Source organism: Zootoca vivipara, chromosome 3 (genome assembly GCF_965207765.1).
Source record: "Zootoca vivipara chromosome 3, rZooViv2.hap1.1, whole genome shotgun sequence".
Taxonomy (NCBI): domain Eukaryota; kingdom Metazoa; phylum Chordata; class Lepidosauria; order Squamata; family Lacertidae; genus Zootoca; species Zootoca vivipara.
In genome coordinates, this window is record NC_142586.1 from 21,315,375 (window position 1) to 21,336,789 (window position 21,415).

General features: G+C 40.9%; 1 protein-coding gene across 1 annotated transcript in view; it reads left to right on the forward strand.

The window, feature by feature from the left end:
• Positions 1 to 21,415, forward strand: part of CSMD1 (CUB and Sushi multiple domains 1) — a 946,508-nt gene that overhangs the window by 912,044 nt on the left and 13,049 nt on the right. Inside the window, exons 62-67 of the mRNA XM_035109950.3 lie at positions 3,298 to 3,371; positions 4,731 to 4,842; positions 6,684 to 6,863; positions 10,724 to 10,768; positions 17,058 to 17,219; positions 19,257 to 19,369. Of these exons, the coding sequence (XP_034965841.3) occupies positions 3,298 to 3,371; positions 4,731 to 4,842; positions 6,684 to 6,863; positions 10,724 to 10,768; positions 17,058 to 17,219; positions 19,257 to 19,369 (686 nt within the window). The remainder of the gene's footprint in view (positions 1 to 3,297; positions 3,372 to 4,730; positions 4,843 to 6,683; positions 6,864 to 10,723; positions 10,769 to 17,057; positions 17,220 to 19,256; positions 19,370 to 21,415) is intronic.

Consider the following 21,415-nt stretch of genomic DNA (forward strand, 5'->3'; position numbering starts at 1 on the left):
GTAATAATTCCACTCTGCGGCTGATCTTTTCCCCTTTTGAAATACTTTTGCGTAGTTAAAAGAATCGTATTTTTCTTCCTCTCCACCTGTGCAGCTGCAACCCTTAAGGTGGCTTTCGCAGCGATGTTAATCTCCTGTAGAGCTCTTAACTTCACTAGCACATCACTGAGACCATAAAGATTTTTTAAAAGAAAGGGAAACAGGGAAACAGTATTAACACTTCATGGTTTCATTTGATGTTAAGAGAGTTAATGAATATCGTGTATTAAAGTAGCACAGTCAAAGCCAGTGAGAGACTCCACCAAGGGAACCGGCTTGCAAGTCACTCTGTGGCAACTGAAAGAGGAGGCAGAGTTGCCTCCTTTTCATTTAAGCACCAGGAGGCAGGGGTGAGGAGAAGGATTGGCCCTAGTGTGGGCATTTGTTGCTCGCATGGAGCTGACATAGGTTTTCCCTACCTCAACCTTCAATGTCACTTCCTGGTGCTTGAAACCTTTCCAGCACAGTTTCCCGCTGAGGCCACTGGCAATTTGCTAAACTTGCCTTCAGTGGCTGCTGGAAGCACACCAGCCAGTTACTAGTACTGTAGTTAAAAAAAGAAGAAGAAGAAAGCAACTTTTCAATAGGTGGAATTATTGCCTAGTTGTGTCTGTAGAGCTTTGCTGGGGGCACCATTCTGGAGGAGCCCACAAGACGGTACAGTTCAGGAAGAATTTGTACACCATATCGTATTTCTGTATGTGTGTGTGTTTGCTTTTAGCACTGAACCACAAAACCATGTGAAACTATTAGAACATTTATCATCCCAGGGGGATGGGATGCCGAGGTAGTAAATCCAATTTTGAATTTCATAATCTGAGCCGAGATGTTTTTAGAGTAAGAATGATCCTTTATAAACAGCACTTCCCAAAGGTGACACTGTTTAATCTTTCCTTGCTACTATTATTCAACCACTGCAGCTGTAAGTCAGTCCCTACTCACACCCCACACACAATAGATTGTTTTTCCGTTGGTGGGATATTGTTTCATTTTCCCATTAGCAGGTGCACAGTCAAACTGCTGATGGAGTTAAAAGTCCCTTGATTGCTGAAGTACACTTTTATATATATATAAGTCATGTGTTACGCTCTCACCTGTCTGAGTTCTGAAGCCTGTAAGATTCGCTTTGTAAATAAGTCCATTATATATTCCACTGACAACATGATTAAAGTGGCTGCCTAGGATTGAAATTTAAAATCGGGCTAGAAATAGGAAGTAGCAGATCCTCTTTTTTCTGGATTATAAGGTTACAAATACTGTACATTGGAAATTACTACAAATTAGGAAAATGCCTATCATTATGCTGGACATTGTGCATGACAGGCTTGGTTATGGCAAGGAGCCTTTGCGCTCCCTTGCACACAAAAATACCTTGCAAGGAGTGGACTCCCACTGTCCTAAGTTTAGCACTTTGCCATTCACTCCTAAGGAGAAAAAGTAACTCTTTACAGAAAATCAAGTGATACCTCTGTAACTACATTTCAGTGGGGCCTAAAACTTTTCACGGTGAACACAAGATATTAGGAATCAAATGGGCCCCTATCTGTGTCACCCAGGATTAGGCAAATTCATGGAGGGTAAGGCTCAGCAATGGCTGTGTTATGCCTCGACTTCACTATGCCCCTGAATGTCAGTTGCTGGGAATTGCAAGTGGAGGGGGAAGGCTGCTGTGTTCAGGTCCTGCTTGCAGGCTGTCTTGCCAAATGCAAGATGGTCCTTTAAAAATTAGATTCAGAAGCAGTACAAACACAAGTGAGTAAGAAGATTACAGATTTTATTCCAAACAGCAAGCAATATATACATTATCAAGCAAGCACCTCGATCTGTGTGGGAATGTTCAGGGTGGCAGGAGAGGATATATTGTTTATTAAAATCCTTCCTTACTTGCACTAGCAAGTTCCTTTATGTAGCAGAGTCACATCCCCCTTTTTACATGCACAGCAGAGAGCCGGTTGCAGGCTCATGTGAGCCTCTCACTATTATACAATTCAGTCTGTCTCAGATTGAATTGCACATTCCTGGTAAGTTCCCTTGAATCCCTCTTAAAAGAATAAAGGCGCCACAATCTTATTCAAAGTCAATAAAAGAAGTTTACTCACATTAGTTCACAGTTGGATTCCTGAAGGCAGACTTAGTTACAAATATGTACAGGTGGATCTACTCCATATGGGGGGATAATCTCAGTGTTTCTGCTAGCTGAGAGCTAGCAGAGCAGTCCTAGCTAAAAGCTGGTCAAACGAAGAATGAAGTGAAAAAGAGGGAAGGGTGCTGCGTGACTCATCCTTTTGTTACCTCGACAGGTTAGGTCACACCCACCTTCTATCACATGTAAAAGGAAGGATGCTCCAGCCAGGAGGAACAGGAAGTTTTGACTGGCTGGACCAAACATTCCCTCACATGTCTTCTCTAGCATTACAAGGAATGTTGTACTTGGCTGCCTCTCATGGATCACATCCCACAATCCGCCACTGAGAAGCCCTGAAGAAGTGGTGAAGTGACTCGATGCACAGCTCCATGGCCAACAGCCTGTGTGCAAACTTCCACCGCTATGCTCAAAAAAACATCTATTTTATAGATGGCTCTGCCTTGTTACGTGAAGACACTGGCCAGTACAGTCTCAGCTGTGAGCCACTCTGCTCTACATCAAAGACACAAAGCCAGGCCATACATCAAAGGCCAGTGCAGGCTCAGCCATTTGCCACCAGATCATACACCAAAGGCAACCATAAAAGACATTTTACAAGGGACAGAGAGGTGATAAACATAGGCCAGGAAGGGATAGAGAGATAGGGATAGAGCGGCAGGAAGAGATGACCATGTCAGAACACTATCTCCTCAAAACCACAATAATCTTATGGAATAAGTCTCCCATACACAGGCTTCCTTCAGTCATCTGGCTGGCAACTGTGAGAACAGGATGTTAGACAAGATGGACCTTTGGCCTGATCCAATAGGGTTCTTCTTAGACTGCTATGGTAAAGCAAGCGATGGAAAGCGGGCACACCCAAGCATCAGGGAAAGACCAGATGCAGCTGGTCACTATGAGAAGTACCGTTTAACTTTTAAAATGGGTAGTTGCGTCTCTTCTCCCACCCCCCTCCCCTGAACTTTTCCCTTTGTTCCCTTGTGTTATATATAGTAGAATGTAAGTTTTGTTTTTACCGATCATATGTTAGGTATTCTGGGAGACTTAAATAACGTATTCCTGCATAACAGACTCCTCATGAATTCTCTACTCACTTCTGTTTTCAATTGTAGATCCTGCTCACAACAGTTGCCCAGATCCTGGTACACCCCATTATGGAATACAGAACAGCTCTAGAGGCTATGAGGTAATTTTTTGGGGTGCTGTTACGTTTAGAGTACCTGTTTGTACTTGGTGCTTTAGGAGCACTGATCTTGGTCTGCTAAAAACCTCGGGTTTTGTGCCGAGTTGTTTCCAGCTTTTAAAAGCCCATACATTTTATAATGTCTTCTTCCAGCATTTTCAAGAGAACCTTCCAGTTGATTTCATTGAACAGCTTAAGTTTGAAACCTTCTCACAATGATTATAGCATAAGCATTTTTAAGTAAAAGGGGGGGAAAACACCCAGTATTTATTTTAGCGCTAAGAATAATAGGAGCATGGTCAGAATGGCTGGTGCTCAATTAACATTTTTGATCTTTGGTGGGGGGGACCCAACAGATAGTTTGTCAAGTGATTTCATTTAATTAGTGAATTGTGATGAATCTCCAGCACAAATACTGAAACTGAAATTACCATGCATATTGGTCAACGTGCTGCTTGATTGTGTGCTCTCCATATAATCTCTCAATTAGGCACAAGGCAGTAACTTGAGAGTCTGTCTTGAGAGCAATTGACAAATAGTTTCAAAAGTACATAAACACCACAGCTGACTTACCATTTTGCATATTTATGACTGTATCAAGTGAAATTCTACCATAGTGTGAACCGTAAAGGTCAGTAAGAAGTCAGTAAGTCAGCGTGTCTGTTGTGGAGGTTTGACTCCAGTTTCCTTCTCCTTTGCAAAACCATAATCAGTCCTTAAATGATAAAGATTGCGCAATTATCTCTCTTCTCCTCTTACCCCATTTTTCTCCTGATTGAAATGGTTTGGTGTATTATTTTCTTACAAGTGCAAAACTGAATATTGAATGCACAAACTCACTTTGAAAATGACCTGTTTGCAACTTTGACTGTTGGGTGATTTACCAAGGGCTCTATTTATATGGGAAAAGGACAACTTTTTCTGCCAGGGTTTCTTCTCCTGAGCCAATCAGTCTTGAAGGAAAGCTTTCTAACTATTTTACATTAATTAGTTAAAGCAATATTTGAAGAGTCGGATAAGCTGGTGTACTTAGCAGCCCTTAAAGCGAAAAAGTAGAATTTATCTTTTAAAACAAAACAAAAAGAATATTCACATTGAGAAATACAGTCACCGTGTTTGTCACACATGTCAGTTCACGGAAGACCGAGCTGTTTCCACGAAACACAGACAAAATGGGGAGAGAGGTAATGTGTGCCAAGCATTTGGTGTTCTTCTCCATGGAAACTCTCTGTATTCATTGACTTGATTGGAAAAGGAAAGGAAGGGAAATGACCAAAATGTTATGTTGTGTAGTGGCAAAGAGATGAATATTATGCGTTCTATTGTTACTTCTCCTTTTAAATTTTCTTTTTAATTCTTTAGGTTGGGAGCAGAGTCTTTTTCAGATGTAGGAAGGGTTATCACGTGCAGGGATCAACTACACGCACTTGTCTTGCAAATTTAACTTGGAGTGGCATGCAGCCCGAATGCATTTGTAAGTAATAAATGTTCACTATTTTTTTAAATGAGATGATGATGATGATGAAACAGGATGGTAAAATAAAAACTCCACTTTCAATAACCTGACACAAGCTCACTACTCAGAAGCAATATTTGCTTGGGTGATCCAGGCAGCTGTGGAGCATTCTAGCTCAGGGCGTACATGTTGTATTTGCTTACATGTACATGTCCTCTTATGTGACGGGAGATTTCTGGACCAGTGAGAGCTGGACCATGAAGAAGGCTGATTGCCGAAGAATTGATGCTTTTGAATTATGGTGCTGGCGGAGACCCTTGAGAGTCCCATGGACTGCAAGAAGATCAAACCTATCCATTCTGAAGGAAATCAGCCTTGAGTGCTCACTGGAAGGACAGATCCTGAAGCTGAGGCTCCAATACTTTGGCCACCTCATGAGAAGAGAAGACTCCCTGGAAAAGACCCTGATGTTGGGAAAGATTGAGGGCACAAGGAGAAGGGGATGACAGAGGATGAGATGGTTGGATAGTGTTCTTGAAGCTACGAACATGAGTTGGACCAAGCTGCGGGAGGCAGTGGAAGACAGGAGTGCCTGGCGTGCTCTGGTCCATGGGGTCATGAAGAGTCAGACACAACTAAACGATTCAACAACAACAACTATGCCATAATTATCATATAACCTTAGATGTGTGGAAGTGGGAAGGAAGTCTTGTTTTAGATAAGGACTGGGTTCTTTCAAAATTACTCTCAGTTGCTTTTCTTCCTGGATTTTGGAGTTCTGAATTACCCACACTTGTTTTTGAAGTGCAAGCAATACATTAGGAATTCTCAATTTCTCTCTCTCTCTCTCTCTCTCTCTCTCTCTCTGTAGACAAACATTCTTATCAGACAAGTGCATGCATTTCTTTCCTTAGTTCAGTTTTCTCATGATTTCCCGTCTCCCATTAACAAAACATAGCTGCACATGGAAAAAGCATTGCAAAAAAGCAGTAATGTGATTGCATGCACAATTGCAATCTGGCTTTTTCTTCCAGTACTGCTTCCCCCCTGTCATTCTGTTCCATTCCAAGAAATTCAGTGCTGACGTGACTGTGGCTCTTGGCCTCAGAAAGGGGCATCCTCCATCCCTAGCCCTATAGTCAAAGTGTGATTAAGTGTCAGGCAAATGTCCCAGGCTCTGCATGAAATGCTTGAAGATTAATATATTTAGATTTTTTATGACAGCTAGAAGACAAAAAAGAAGACATCAGAGAGCATATTCAGTAAAGTACATTGATGTGAAGCAAGACTGACCTTAGGTTCTTATCTTATTTCAAATTAACTTTCAGATGCTGTGAATGAGCAGAGCACAAAGAAGAAGAGAAGTATACTTACAGTGGCTTGTATAGCCAGTGTAGCATAGTAAAAACCTTTCTATGGAACCTTTATTTTGCAGAGGTTTATAATGAATTTATTTAGCACAGAAATCACTGTGTAATTTTCAAGGTTCTTTGAGTCACTGAAATAGAAGTGAAGCAGACAGCTCAGTAATTCATAGTACTGATCACAGCCTAATTTGCAATGACATGTGGTTTAGCTTTCCCTTTCTTTTTCTCTGTTGCCTTCCTAATAATCTTCCATGTGCGGGGAAAGAAGGGGTTCTGAATACCTTCAAGTCCAACTTTTTTTTTTTTACATTTCTCCCTTGCATTGCTTCTTTGTCAAAAACATGTTCAGCTGCAACACAGAAACAGCATCCCAAGCTATTCATAACATGGAAGTTGACTATATTTTTGCTTACACTAACAATATGTTCATTGCATTTTTCTGGATTTGGATATATACTTTGCTGATATATATATATATTTTCAAACTTTCAGCTCATGCTTGCAGGCAACCAGAGACACCCGCAAATGTGGATGTGAAAGCAATTGATCTGCCTACCTTAGGCTACACTTTGGTGTACACATGTCAGCCAGGATTTTTCCTTGCCGGTGGATCAGAACACCGAACGTGTAAGCCAGATATGAAATGGACAGGAAAGTCACCGGTTTGTAAAAGTAAGTTACTGATGAAAATAATGATTCAATTAGTTTATACTTGCTAACAAGTCCAAGCTCATACATAATTAAAAATAAATAAACGCACTGTGATGTGAATCAGGCCTGCTATGTTTCAAAATATTGCATTAGTATCCCTTTCCTATGTATAGAACGATAAAAGTAGCAATGAACCCATGAGATCGACGTGCCATTTTCAAGACTGAAGAGTGTATATGTTTCTTCTTTGCCCCACAAGTCGTGTGTAGGTGTTCAGCTTTTTGAAAGGGCTACCTTTTGGGAAACTCTGGCAAGCAGTTACAAGAGTTGTTGAGAGCCTATCAGGTTGAGGGGCTGCTTAAAGCCTGTGACCCTATATGCACTTACTGTAGCTGGGAACTTATTATTTCCTTCTCTTGGGGGGAGGATAGGAGCAGATGGACCAGTGGCCAGCAAACCAGCAGCAGCCCAGCAGCTCACATTGCCAGTCCCCTCCTCTGATCCTCTGCTCAAACTTGGGAGTCTCACCTCACCTCAGGGCTTTGCCAACCCTGGAACCCCTACCTGCAATGTCTCTGGGAATACACCCATGGAAGACACAGTTTGTAAAGCTCATAGTATTGGTGATGCATATTTAGTTCTTCCTCTGCATGACCTGGGGTATCTCCTTGTGCCTTGTTGCGTCTTCTGCAGTAGCTGACCATGCTGAAATTGTATGTTCTTGTAATCAGGATGCTAGGATGGAGATAATTTCCGGGTGTCTTTCATACACAAAAGATGGATACACTGCTTTAACTAGCCTCATGGCTTCCAATGAGCCAGTCGTATGCTCTGAACTGTTCTGAACCTAAGAGTTCCTTGGGGGAGTTGCAGGCTAGCAACTGCAGCAGCAGCCCTGTGCTACAGGCACAAAACACATAGAGGCACCTTGGTGATATCCAGTAGTCACTTCTCAACTTCAACCACACATCAACCTTCAAAGTGCCAGTGAGCATTTCTACCATGTAATTGAGTGGCCAGGATGGAATTTGTAGACCTTATCAATACCTACAAACACACCTCTGCTTCCTCCCCTTGATTCCTCCATGAGGTGGAATCAAGTCTAGACTTTCTTTCAGATTGTGTTTTCCTATGGGAAACAGTGACAACCCCTGACATTCATCCTGATTTTCAGCTTAACTCCCTTGAAATGTGTTAAAACACCCATATCCACTGCACACGGTGGGGCAGTGCTAGAAATCTGCTAGATATCTCATTTAGAGGCTGTATGCTGAGCTGAGTTGCCCCGAGTTATGATTTCTTTTGACAAGGGGCGACCTTTCTTCAAACAGCCAAAATACGTATGAATATTGAAAGTGTTTCTCTTCTTTTTGTCACTCTTGGACATTAATCTCAGATCCCTAAAGGCTGGGTTTTTTTTTTTTTTGAGGCTCCAGAGAATTGTTTTGTCCCTGACCTAGTCCATGGGGCACTGCTCACTGAAGCTCCCAAACAAACCAATCTTTATTGACTTACTTCTTGTGTATAGAACTTTTCAGTTAAAAGTACTATTAGAAAAATTGAAGGGGCTTTACAGCTGTATAAGTGGAAATACAACCCAAGATACAGATTTGGCATAGCTTTACTGCCTGCAGCAGACAAGAATCTTGCTTGTCCATGGGCAGGGATTTGTTCCAAGTTTATAACGGAAAATATTTGTTGTTTTCTGCAATATGTATCTATGTGTTTTCTCCTTCCAATCATTATGATTTGGGTGTTGAGAGCATTTCTCTCCAGGCAACCGGTGGAATTTTGATTTTATTTTTTATTTTTTTTAAAAAAAGGCTAAAAGGATGCAGTGATTTCTGATTAAATTACCTCATGTACCCTGACCCTTCCAGTGGATTAAATATGCCGTAACCACTACCCTTTAGTCCTTTATCATCAATAGTAGACAAAGGCCACGTAAAACAAGCAGATATCGGGACAAAGTTTCATACAATTGCATGTGATGTTTATTTTGCCCTCGGCTTTCTGTGTTTTTAGCTTCCCAAATCGTTTGTGCTTCACAGTGTTTCTGATTTAGGGTTCAATTGGAGGTTGAACATGGCATCTTGGCACCTGCTGTATCTCTTGAAGGGGTAGCCTCTTATGAGTCAGTGTGTGCTTATACTTCTTCGGGAATTTCTTACAGACCAACAAATGTGTGCTGCCTCGTCTTTGTGTAGCAGTCCTAAGCATGGGACCTGCCCTTAGAAATGAGGAGAAGCTGATCTGTATATGATTTAGCCTCCCTCTTGCATGATATAGCCTGACTTGCCTCTCTGGCTTGGTTGGCAAAAGGTCTCCACAACTCTTGACGCTACTTGCAATAGTTTCCTGTCAGGTCAGATGGGCACTCTGCGTGTCCATCTTATGAATTACATGGTGTGTCCCCACCCTCTCAAGGAAGAATGACAAGTAAGTAGCACTCTCCTATATATCCAACAAAGCTAGGTTGGGCTTGAATGGGGTGGGGGTGGGGGTGTTGCAACTAAGCTTCCCTTAATCTCAGTCTATGTCACAGTCTTACAGTTTTTCATGTGTTGTCTTTTAGTGTTTAATGTATATATAGTACTAAAGATGTCAAATTCTGAAATGGCTGATGGGTCCTGCAAGAATACTGGCTCAAATAAATATGTATTTGTTTTTCATTTATATGAAAAACAATGTTTTCGTATAAATCTACCTGTTTCTTTTATAAACAATCTACATGTTTCATTCTAATAAAAATTAGCAGCACAAGCAAAAAAGAGAGATTTTGTGACACCCCTGGTCAAAATTTGCCCATGGGTCTTCCACCCTGTAACATTACCTCATTCAACTTGTTTGAGGATGAGCCCTGCTCCTTGCCATTTAACAATGTGCCTCAAACCAATCTAAACAAAAGGCCCTATAAGATTTAATTTCTCAGACAGCATTCTTACACGGCAGATATATAAATGAATTAATAGATTCTGGTGGAACAATCTGAGATGCCTTCCAGAATTCAAGCTTTCTGCTGAACAATTATAAAACAATTAGGCAAACTACGGGTGTCACAAGTATCAAGGCAGCAGGTGTCTGTGTTATTTCTGGAGAGAAGGATGAAAGCCTAGGATCTGCCTAGGGAACAGAATCAGACCTGCAGATCTGCCTGCTTCCCTCTACTGAACTGTCCCTTGCCCCTCTCTCCATTCCGGTCTTGGGCTGGAATCTTCAACACACTTAGTAGGGTGTAAGCCCAATTGGGTGCAGTGTGGGACCTACTTCAGAGTAATTATGCCTAGGATTGTGTTATTAGTAGATTAGTGGCAACATCACCCCAAGACATGGTGGCCATGTATGCCTTGCAGTGCACACTTAAGTAGCACTCTGTAATACAGCACACATGCCAAAGATTTATCAACCACAGCTGGCATGTATTATGAAGTGTTGTCATTGTCCTGGCAGTTCCTGGGGTATTATACAATTAGTTCAGTATAATTTAATTGTAGGTTACAAGTATGTATATATGTAATAATAATGATGGACATACAGGTGCAACATCTTTGTCACCAATATAAGGCTCTCTGTTACAACACTGTAGCTGATATAAAACTAATCATTTTTTTTAGAAATGAGTGCAGTAATTATTTCTGCAATCAGCAAGCTTGCCACAATACAAATGGACTCCCTGGAGATTTCCATCTCATTCTTTTCCCCCTCTCTGATGAGTGTGTAGAATTATAACTGCTTGGATATGTAATATAGATTTTACTTCTGCTATAAATGGTAGGCGTATTGGAGAACACACAATTGCCTCAATCAAGAATGATGTATCAACATTCTATACATAAAATCAGTATGTTCATAAAAATGATAATTTGTCTTTTTACTTGTAGGTAAAGGAGTGAGAGAAGTTAATGAAACAATAACTAAAACTCCAGGTTTGTATACGAGAACAGTTTTAGAACTAAATTCATTAAATCGCTCTCTAGTCCAGTGTTTCTCATACAGCAAAATTCTTCCTAACTTTCAAATGAATCATTTTCATTACAAGTGACGAAACGAAACAATTTCACAAAAGTACCGGCATATAAAAATTGCTGTCTGAAATTGGTTATAACACAACTCTCTCTCTGTGCGTAGAGAGAGAGAGAGAGAGAGAGAGAGAGAGAGAGAGAGAGAGAGAGGGAGAGAGGGAGAGGGAGAGACTTTAATACAATGTCCTCTTATGTGGCATAATCTAAGATGTTTGTATGGCTTAGCTTTCATGGAGACAGTAAATTAGTGTCTGGGTTATACTGTACTACTATAGGCTACAGGTCGGGGCTCATATGACTGAATGCCGCTCCATAATAAAAAAATGTCTCCACATAAAAAAAATGAAGGATTCTTATGCTCAGCATTATAGTTTCCTGTGTGGAGAGAATGGACACAAATGGACTAAATTTGTTTCATGTCAGACTGATCCATTCTATCTATGTATGGTATTAAAAAAAGAAAGTTCTTACCTTTACCAGGTGGTCCAAGAGCTGGCTTTTCACCACCCTCCCTCCATTATTTAACATGTTCTAGCCACTTGGCATGGCTAAAAAGCACAGCAGACTTGCAAAAGGGCCTCAGAAGTCCTTGGGATGATAGGGTGTGATGACATGCCATCCCTCCCTTGACACTTTATGGGGGGGGGTGTTTTCATGGATAGGTACATAGGGGGCAGATATCTCCCCACCCCTCACCCCTATCAAGTCCAGAAGAGGGATAGCACATCAAATCCCCTTGCAGGTATTTTCAGACTGTTTTTCAAGGCATGCAACTACTGCTACTGTTTGTGGTCATTCCAAGTATCTAGAACCAGTTTTTAAAAGGGGGGAGGTTAAAAGGTAGCCCATGGAACATGGGCCCTAATTAAGAGAAGAGTAGATTTCGGCATTCTGATCCACAAGTGCATTTAAGGGCTTCAGGTCAGTTGTGTTGTCTTTCGAATTAAGATTACTCTTCCCCCCCCAAAAAAAAATGCTCAAGCATTCCTAAAATACACTTATACCCTCAATCATATGCATTTCCACCTGCGGTCTGAGGTAGTACAACCCATACATTCTTGTTTCAGTGAGAACTAGGCCAATACCAAAAGAGTAATTTTACATATTAAACACAAGGAGCTAGATAAAGTTGCTTTATATCAGACAGTGCACTATAATGGAGAGCCTTATAATGAAAGTAGAATTGCATTATACTGAGATTTCGGGTAAAATCTATTTCGTTTTCATCTTATGAATGTTCAAGCTCACAGTAATTAGGAAATGCATTCAAAAATTTAGATTTGGAAATGAAGCTTAAACTTTTGCCCAAATCTGCTTTAAGTTGCATAACGTTATATGAGTAAATATTAAACTCACAGCACTTGTAGGCACATTTTTTTTATTTTTTTTTACAATTGCAATGTAAAAACCACTTTTCAAAGCAGATAGTTGACACTTTACATTGTATAACCTAAAAATGTAAATGTGGATGGGACAAAAACATGTTTGCAGACACATGTTAATATATAGTTAGTTAACATTAGAAGTTGTGATTGGCTGTGCCCCCCTTTTATTCTAAAAACAACAAAAACCACCTAGATTTCAGTCTGTGTTAAAAACCACCCCATGAGCAGTTTCATTAAGATAGTTACTGCTGACATGAACTTGGATCCATTCTATATGCAGAAAATGTATTCAATTTGTGTCACTTTCGTTATGCACCTTGTGCTAGGGCACTGTAAATCAAATGAAATCCCAAGGTGGTGTTCTGCTTGCACAAAAGGAAGCAATATAGCCTCCCTATTCTGACACACTGTGAACTCTTGTATTAGTGTCCATGCAAGAGTGTTAGCAGCAATTGTTTTCCTTTTGCACCGTAGGAAATGAGTGCATATAAGAATTAGGCACTGCCTTCTGCTAATGAACAGACTACCTGAGAGACATATATATATATATATATATAGTTCTACTTTTCTCTTCCACAGTTCAAATTCGTTGTGGAGTAATTCATTGTGCACTCATTAATAGTTATTAACTGCCATGCTACTGTAGTTGAATCTTTTTCTCACTGCATAAATTTAGTCCAATGAGTAGGGTAGGGAACAACCGTGCAAGTCGTCTTTTCTCGGTTTGTGTCACAGTCTTGCAGTCTCTGCAGTGTGTCTCTAGTCTTGAATGTGCAGCATGTATTTATTTATTTATTTAAATAGTCTTACATGCAAAGTGTGTTTCCTATGTCTCAAAAGTCAACGCTTTTGTCATCTGAGGTCATTTATGAGCTGATTTTGAGATATAATGCACAATCAATTTTTTTGATATATAATTTGTTGATATCCCTGTTTTCCTGGAAGTTTTGCTTTTATCTCTGTTAATACTGCAAAATGATGAATATGGATCATCTACCAGATCCTAGCTTTGCTCACGCATTCCTAGAATGTTTATGGCTTGGAGATAGGGCTGTGCACGACTGCTCTGCCTCTTCTGTCTCCACCCCATCCTGGTGCTCCTGTAGAAAGATCCAAAGTATCTTAAAGATCTAAGTGCAACCATCTGAACATGCAGAGAATCTCCTCTTCAGACCTTCTGGCTCCATGACCCCTCCACACTTTATGCCCATGCATAAAATTCTTTGAATGCAATAATATATATATATACATATATACATATATATATATATATATATATATATATATATATATATATATATATATGGTGTTTCCGTGCGCTGCACTGGTTCACCAGAAGCGGCTTTGTCATGCTGGCCACATGACCTGGAAGCTTTACGCCAGCTCCCTCAGCCAGTAACGCAAGATGAGCGCCGCAACCCCAGAGTCAGTCACGACTGGACCTAATGGTCAGGGGTCCCTTTACCATTTACCTTGCTTAGGATGCCCTGCTAGGGATTTTGGTTTCTCTTACTTTCTCATTTTTGAATCTTTAATTTTAGTTCTCCACATTTCTGAAGCAATTAGCAAATGTGTGTGTCACGGTGGCCGGAGAAGGCTACTTCAGAGTAACGACTCTACACAGCTCTGCATTTTATCTTTTATTGGTGCTGAGTATTTACAGTGCTAATGGCAGTGCTATTTACAAAGACACATCTGTTCAGCTTGAATCAGAACCTCCAAGTGGCTTTTGGCGCATCTTGCGCCAGCATAACAACTTGGGGAGACCCATCCTCTTCCCCCGACGCTTTCTGCGAAGTTCCGGAGTTGGGGGGACTGGTCTGCCCCCCTTCCTTCCTCCTTCCTGTCCCACCTGGGACGATGGCTCTTCTACCCTGCCAGAGCCTTGGACACCACTTCCTGTTTCCCCACTTGAGCTGGAGCTTTCCCTCCTTTCAGCCTCGCTCGGGGCTGGGCTGCAACTCAGGAGGGGAGGGGCTTCGCGATATCCCTTGCCCCTCACAGTATGGTTTTTAAACCCCTCATTAAAGTTCATCAGCATTTTACGGGGAGGTTGTGCGACATTTATTGTCTGTTGATTTGCTTGAGGGAGGTTATATGATATGACATCAGGAAATGGTTATCCCACACTTTCCGGTGCATTTTCTCATCACTTTCCTTACCAGAAAAAAAGTCTGATCTGAAGCAGGTTTATTGCACAAGATCACCAAATCCTCTTTAATTATGAAACCGAAATATGTATGTGTTTTTGTTTTTTCAAATAGTGATCATATGAAACTTTGTAACAAGATTTCCCAGCTGTTGGGAATTGCAAGTGGGGAAATCACACTTGCACAAAGACTGAGCTTCAACAGTGATGCTGAAGTTGCTGGATTAGATGTGCCATTTGCCTGATCCAGCAGGCTGTTCTTTCTTCCCATGCAAGTGTATCAGAGCAACCAGGGAGCAGCTGTCTTTTATTTGTCTACCCCCCCCCCCCGCCCCGGCTCTTCAGCCAAATAATAATAATAAGGTCCCTGTCTTGGGTTATAACCTAAAACCGAAATGTACATGCGTACAATAGGGAGCTTGTCTTTCCTCAGTTTGGGGTTGTGTATGATGACCTTGCCTGGTGGAGAGCCACTACGCGCTTAATTTTGTCACATTGCTAGTGTGGGTGATTCCTTGCAGTTTTCCTAATGCAGTTCTAAGTGTAGTTGGATGCAGGGAAAATTTACCTCAGAATCCTTAAAAATATTCCACACCAATTTCTGTAGCTTTATTTTATACCTCAGTAACTTCCATACGAGATCTTTTAATGCTGCTGAGGCAATGTTTTTAATGCAGTCAACTTCAAATGGTAATAAAATGACGGTACAAAGTGCATTTAATGTGGTGCCGTGCTGTTCCTGAAGATCATTCCACAATGTTTTCTTTCACAAATGAATCCTGTTCAGCAAAGGTTCTCCTACAACTGTAATTAGTGGTTTCCTCTTTCTGTCCCTTTTATTGATTCCTGTTCAGCACAGCTTGAGGGGATTAGTGGTGTATTGCCTCTTAATAAGTCAGCTTTTGTTCATGTGTCAGTTAATTGCTGGTTTCCTCTCACCCCCTCCCCCTTTATAATGAAATGTTGCTATTTTGCAAGATAAGGAATAAAATAAACAATTAAAGGAAGCCGGTAATTAAAACCCTTCCCATGGGAAACAGAAGCTGACTAATAAGCAATGATTCATCACTAATTCCTCAGGCTTGTCAAACAGGAAACAGTAAAACTGCCGTAGGAAACTTATTAGTAAAGGCAAGTAGCATCTGAAGCATCTCAGTAGTTCATTGCCAAATGACACCTAGCGCTTCAGATGGGATGCTTGAGAAATTCAATCTTTATGAATTCTTATATGAGCTGACCTGATCCACACCTCCCAGACTGGTGTGCAGATTGAAATGTGTTTATACTCTGACTTTCAGACATTCTGAATAGCCTAGCACAATTTTTGGCTCCCAAAAAAGTAACAAAATTGTACATTAAGAAATGCAGATATTTAAGTGAAAAGCCGTAAAGGATGCAAGTCTATTGCCCCTGGGAGGACATTCCGGGGGGGGGGGGAACACCAGATCATCTTCTTGAAGGCTGGAAAAAGAGTTTAGAACTAAAGGGGGGGGAGAAACAGATGTTGAATTCCCCTTCCCGACCCACATGACATTCCAAGTGCTTGGACCAACTAATTTTGGAGCTCTGCCATTGGTAGGGTCAAACAGGGGGTTCTGAGGGGGGCATGCCAGTGGATGTCCCATCCAAAAAAACCCATCCAAACCTGGAAGAAAATAAGGTGTTGAAGAGGTGTACAAGATTAGTAAATATCCTTCCATCACCTCCATGAGATGACATTTGGGGTGGATTGCTTCCATGCACTTACAAATTTCAGAAGCGCCCTGTGTGACACCAAAATCCGGCACCTCACTAACGCTCACCCTCCATTCTATATCATACTTAGGGTGCCCCTGCGGCTCTGCAGCCAGTGCAGCCGAAATGGTTGTGCGCCCCTAAATCTGCCTCTTTGTCAAACCGGGAGAGTTTTGCATGGATGAGTATACAGTATTACAAACTACTATGTCATTGACATAGGATGTATGGTATTTTCTTGACAGTGTAATTTCTGCTGTAGTAGAAAATGAAGGAAATGGCATAATTACACACATAACAATTGTCAGTATTTGAACATGCAGAATGGAGGTCCATGTAACTTACATCTTCACAAAAATATGGGAATTAGGGGGTTGGGGAGTGAGAAAGCAGTATAGAAATAAATGCAAGTTTCAGCTGCAAATCTGTGCCTAGTTTTTCATATATTCATCTAACTGAAGTCAATGAGACACTTAGGCATGCATACCTTTCGTCAAGAGTACACTCAAACTGCCTTGAATTTGTTCTAAAGGACAGTAAGGAGTATTTCTCTTAGTAGTACAACTTGCATTACGACCAACTGATCATTTCATTATTGTTCCAATGTCTGATCCAAAATCCATTGGTAATAAAGAGGATATGTTTTCTCTCATGTATTTCTTGAGAAGCTGAAGTGAGAGATCCAAAGCAATTTGCTTTGGACTTCAACTGCGGCAGGAAGATGTCACTATGCATAAAGATTCACCATAAGTTCATATACTCTTATTATCATTGATATTATAAATATTTCAATACAACAAAGGTTTTGAAACAATGTGTGGACCCTCTAATAGTGAACTAAATAATGAATATGCAAAGAAGTGGAGAGAGACATCTGCTTGCAATTTGTTGTAGTGATTTACTTCTTTGTTCGTCTTTTCTCCAGTTCCTTCAGATGTATTTTTTATAAATTCATTGTGGAAAGGTTTTTATGAGCATCAAGGGAAAAGACAACCTGCAACTCTAACTGTTGACTGGTTCAATGCTACAAGCAGTAAAGTGAATGCTACATTCATTGAAACATCTAGCACACAGCTCAAGCTATCAGGTGAGGTTTGAAATCCCATTTTGAAGCTGCAATCAAGGTTTCAGAGACATGTTCCTACCTGTTTCGATCCACATGTAGCATGCGTAAGGTAGAAGAAGGGATCTATTTATGCTGCTAGAAAGCCCTATATTATGACACGACACTTAGAAATGATTTGGCTGCTTGCAGCTGAATCTGATGAATGAAATAGGTTTTCATTAAAAGTATTTTTTGCGTGTCAAAATCCCGAAGCCACCCCGTCGTCGATGAATAAGACACAAGGACATGGATATTATGTTAATGGTTATTGGGCAGATTTAGGCCACAACTTTATTGGTTACAGAATGTGAGCGGTATTGACAGGCATTGGAATTGACCCAACTATATCTGACTCCTGCCCATCATGCAGGGAGTAAAGGGTCAACCACCAATAGGGGAAGCCAAGTCAATGCAAACCAACTTGAGCTCCCCCTGGGTTCCCGATGGGGTCGTGGCATGGCTCTAGCCCCACCCCGTGCTTCGGACAAGGTCCACACACCCAGATTCCATTAACAGAATACCCTTAAGCTTGGAGGGGCAGTTGATGACCACACTTCACCTCCCCCATCATAAGATCAACCAATGCCTAACCGCCGAACCTTACAAAGTTGTGACGATTGCTACAAGGTAGGTGAAAACCAATTGGCCCATGCCAATTTGCCAAGTGAAAAAATTCCTACCAGGCCCCTCAACGGTGACCAACCGAGGTCCATAGCAGGCCAATGTCGAAACCTGAAAATAGGGAGGGAGGGAGGGAGATCGAGGAAGTGAGCCATGAAGAAGCTCTCCAGCTCGTGCCTCTGTTTAAATGGGTCCTGGCCCTGCCCCCCAGTCAGTGGATTGGCTGGCTGGAAATGATGTGGCCAGGAACCTCCGGGTAATGCAGGGCTTAGTCCCCTGCCCCCGGAGGGGAGTGGGTGGCCACGTGGTCCACTGCAATCCCTCCCCACTGGGAAGTGGAGCAGATTTGCTAGCTCTATTAACCTGTAGAAGAAATTCCATTCTGTAACCACCACACTTCCCTTTGGTATCTGGCAGTTAGGGGACACTGACATTTTGTTACTGATGTAGATGGGATAATATTTCTGTACATACAAAGTTTGTGCCGTTTTGCTAAGTTTTTCCATGCCAGTGCTTTATAAAAAAAATCTCTATATATCTTACTTCCACAAACTATATTGGTAAATACAATATATACCTTAGTTACTTCTAATTCAAAACATAGACTTTTCTGTGGCATGGTTTTATGATCAGATCTAGCAATTGAAACATTTTTTAAAAATCAAACAGACTCTTAAAAGCTCTGTGCACATTTGCATGTTAATGCACACATTGAACTTACATTAGTTATCAACTGAGGGATAATATGGGCCCCTCCAGACATCATTTTAGAATTTCTGTTTTTTTGGAAGCCGCCCAGAGTGGCTGGGGGAACCCGGCCAGATGGGCGGGGTATAAATAATAAATTATTATTATTATTATTATTATTATTATTATTATTATTATTATCATCATCATCATCATTATTTGTCCTCAATATGCTAATGGGGAAGTTATACATGATGACATATTAAATACCATTTGTGTCTACAAAAGTTTTGGAGTGGCCATACTGCTTTGTTTGCAACAGGTGTGTGTTTAAAGGGAGAGAGGAAAAACTGTCGTTAATGGAAGGTTTCCTGGTTGGTTTGCCTGTTCATTGCTCAAGTGAAGGGGCTATATGCTAGGCCAAAAAGCTTGTTCATATCTCAGTTGATGACGCTAATATATGATAATCTGAGCATGACTTTTAAAAACTGGTTCAAAGGTGAACCATTGCTTTAAAAGCTGGTTTGCAGGAATACATTACACCATTTATTTAAACGCAGTATTGTTTAATTATGTAGTTTTTTATGTAAATGAAGTTTAAGCTAGCTAAATATTTTATGTCATTTACAGAAAAGGTTAAGATTTTGTTCAGTCTAAAAATACACAGAGTGAACATGTTTTAAAATGCACTTTATATAATTTTCTTTGCAGGCGTTTACAAGAAAGAGGAAGCCCATTTGCTTTTGAAAGTCTATCAAATTAAAAATCCTAGAGAGGGTTCTGCAAGCAAGTTTGAAAATGACAAGTGGGCCTTAGATGGCTATGTAAGTAAACACACATTTATGTGACTCAAATGTTTTCCCCACCTAGTAGAATATCTCTTCTCTCGTATATTTTTACATCTGTGGTGGTATGCATTTTGAAATGTATAAAACCCATCACTACTCACTTGACTCCTTAAGAGAAGTATTTTTCCCCACACATCTGCCTTGTTGCATTTAACATTGCCTTGTTCCCAAATAATGAGACACAGAACAACTAAGAAGGAAGATTTTGCTGGGCCAACTTTCTCATGGACTTTGGGGTATTTTAAAATACTGGAAAATAATATTAATTTCATTACTGTACGTGGTTTCCTTACTTATGAAGGGCCTAATTTGAAGGCAAAAGTTTCTCGTTTTTCAAAAGTAATTATAATCTTCACTGAAAATTATTGTTGAAAGGAAAGCTATGAAATTGCAGAACTGCAATTTCCTAGAGTGTTTTAACAATGTATCCATTGTTCTTCCCGCTTAAGAAATGTGTTCTGAGTTGGATCCAGTAAGCAAGGTGTGCTTTATCAGTCACTGTAAACATTTCAGGAGCCCAGGTTGCTAACCAGATATGTATATGAGAGAAGGAAGGGGAAGCTTTCTCTCTGCAGGATAGGACAGACACACTGATGTGTGAAAGAAGGGTGCAAAGTGAGAAGATTGTGCCCGTCTCCTCTCTGTCTTCCTTTCTGATGCAGAGAGTTATTGCTAGGCAAGACATGTTGTTCTTCCTTTTCGTTTGTCTGTGTAAGGATCCAGCACCAAAAACCACGATACCAAGAGGAAGCAAGTGGTAATGGGTAGAGAAGAGTTTCTTGACATGCCACTCTTGTGACCTATTACTTCATGCAATTTTCCGAAAGCAGCATTTCAGCAAAACTATACATGCATGTCTGAGCGTATATGTACATTCTTCTAAACAGGGCCTCTTTTGGCTTGCATGTAAACTGCAGCTGAGGGGGACCAATTCCAAATTTGGACTGCAGCAGCTGGCCATGGATTAAATTGCCTCTGTCCTCCTCACACCAGGGTCCTGATTCAACTGCTGCCAGTTAGATACCGGGTGAAATTCAAGGCATTGGTTTTGACGTATAAAGTCCTATGGAGCTTGAGACTAGGATACCTGAATGATCATCTCGCCCCTTAAATGCACAATCAATCATTGCATTCTGCATGTGAGATCCATTCTGCACAATGTAAGAATTGTGCCTTTAGCATTGTAGCGCCTACCCTTCGGAATACCCTCGCCATAATATTAGACAGGTGCCATCTCCATTGTCTTGCCAGTGTGAGATTTCCACTTCGGCACAGGCCAGACAAGTTGGACTCATGGCAACCTGAGAATGTGGCAACTAGTCAGCCAAGCCCCATGCTGGGGCTGGGGCTGGGGCTGGAGGTCTTACTATGCTGCTTCAAGACCCCTTAGAGCAGGGGTGTCAAACTCAAATTCATCGGGGGCCGCATCAGCAGTTTGGTCACCCTCAAAGGGCCGGTTGTATCTGTAGGACTATGTGTCCACTCTTTATTATCATAAATTATTGTCACTGCATTCAATTATTACTGTTTTTTGTAATAATGTAATGTTTTTTGTAATAATGTAGTCCCCTTGGAACGCCCTCCCACCAGATGTCAAGGAAATAAACAACTCCCTGACTTTTAGAAGATATCTGAAGGCAGCCCTGTTTAGGGAAGCTTTTTAATATGTGACATTTTAATGTATTTTTAATTTTTGTTGGAAGCCGCCCAGAGTGGCTGGGGAAACCTAGCCAGATGGGCAGGGTACAAATAATAATATATTATTATTATTATTATTATTATTATTATTATTATTATTATTATTATGCTATGACACTGTTTCAATTGTATAGTGCAGACTGAGTCCTTGAAGAGTCTCTGGCAGAGTAGGCAGTGGATCAATTGTCTGACTCGGTATAAGGCAGTTTCATGTGTTCACCCTGACTTGTACGCTGAACATTCTCCAGGACGTGGTAAACCACAGTGATTTAGTGGGCATTCAGAAGACCAGTTGCTATGAGAAAAATAATAGCTCACAACTGC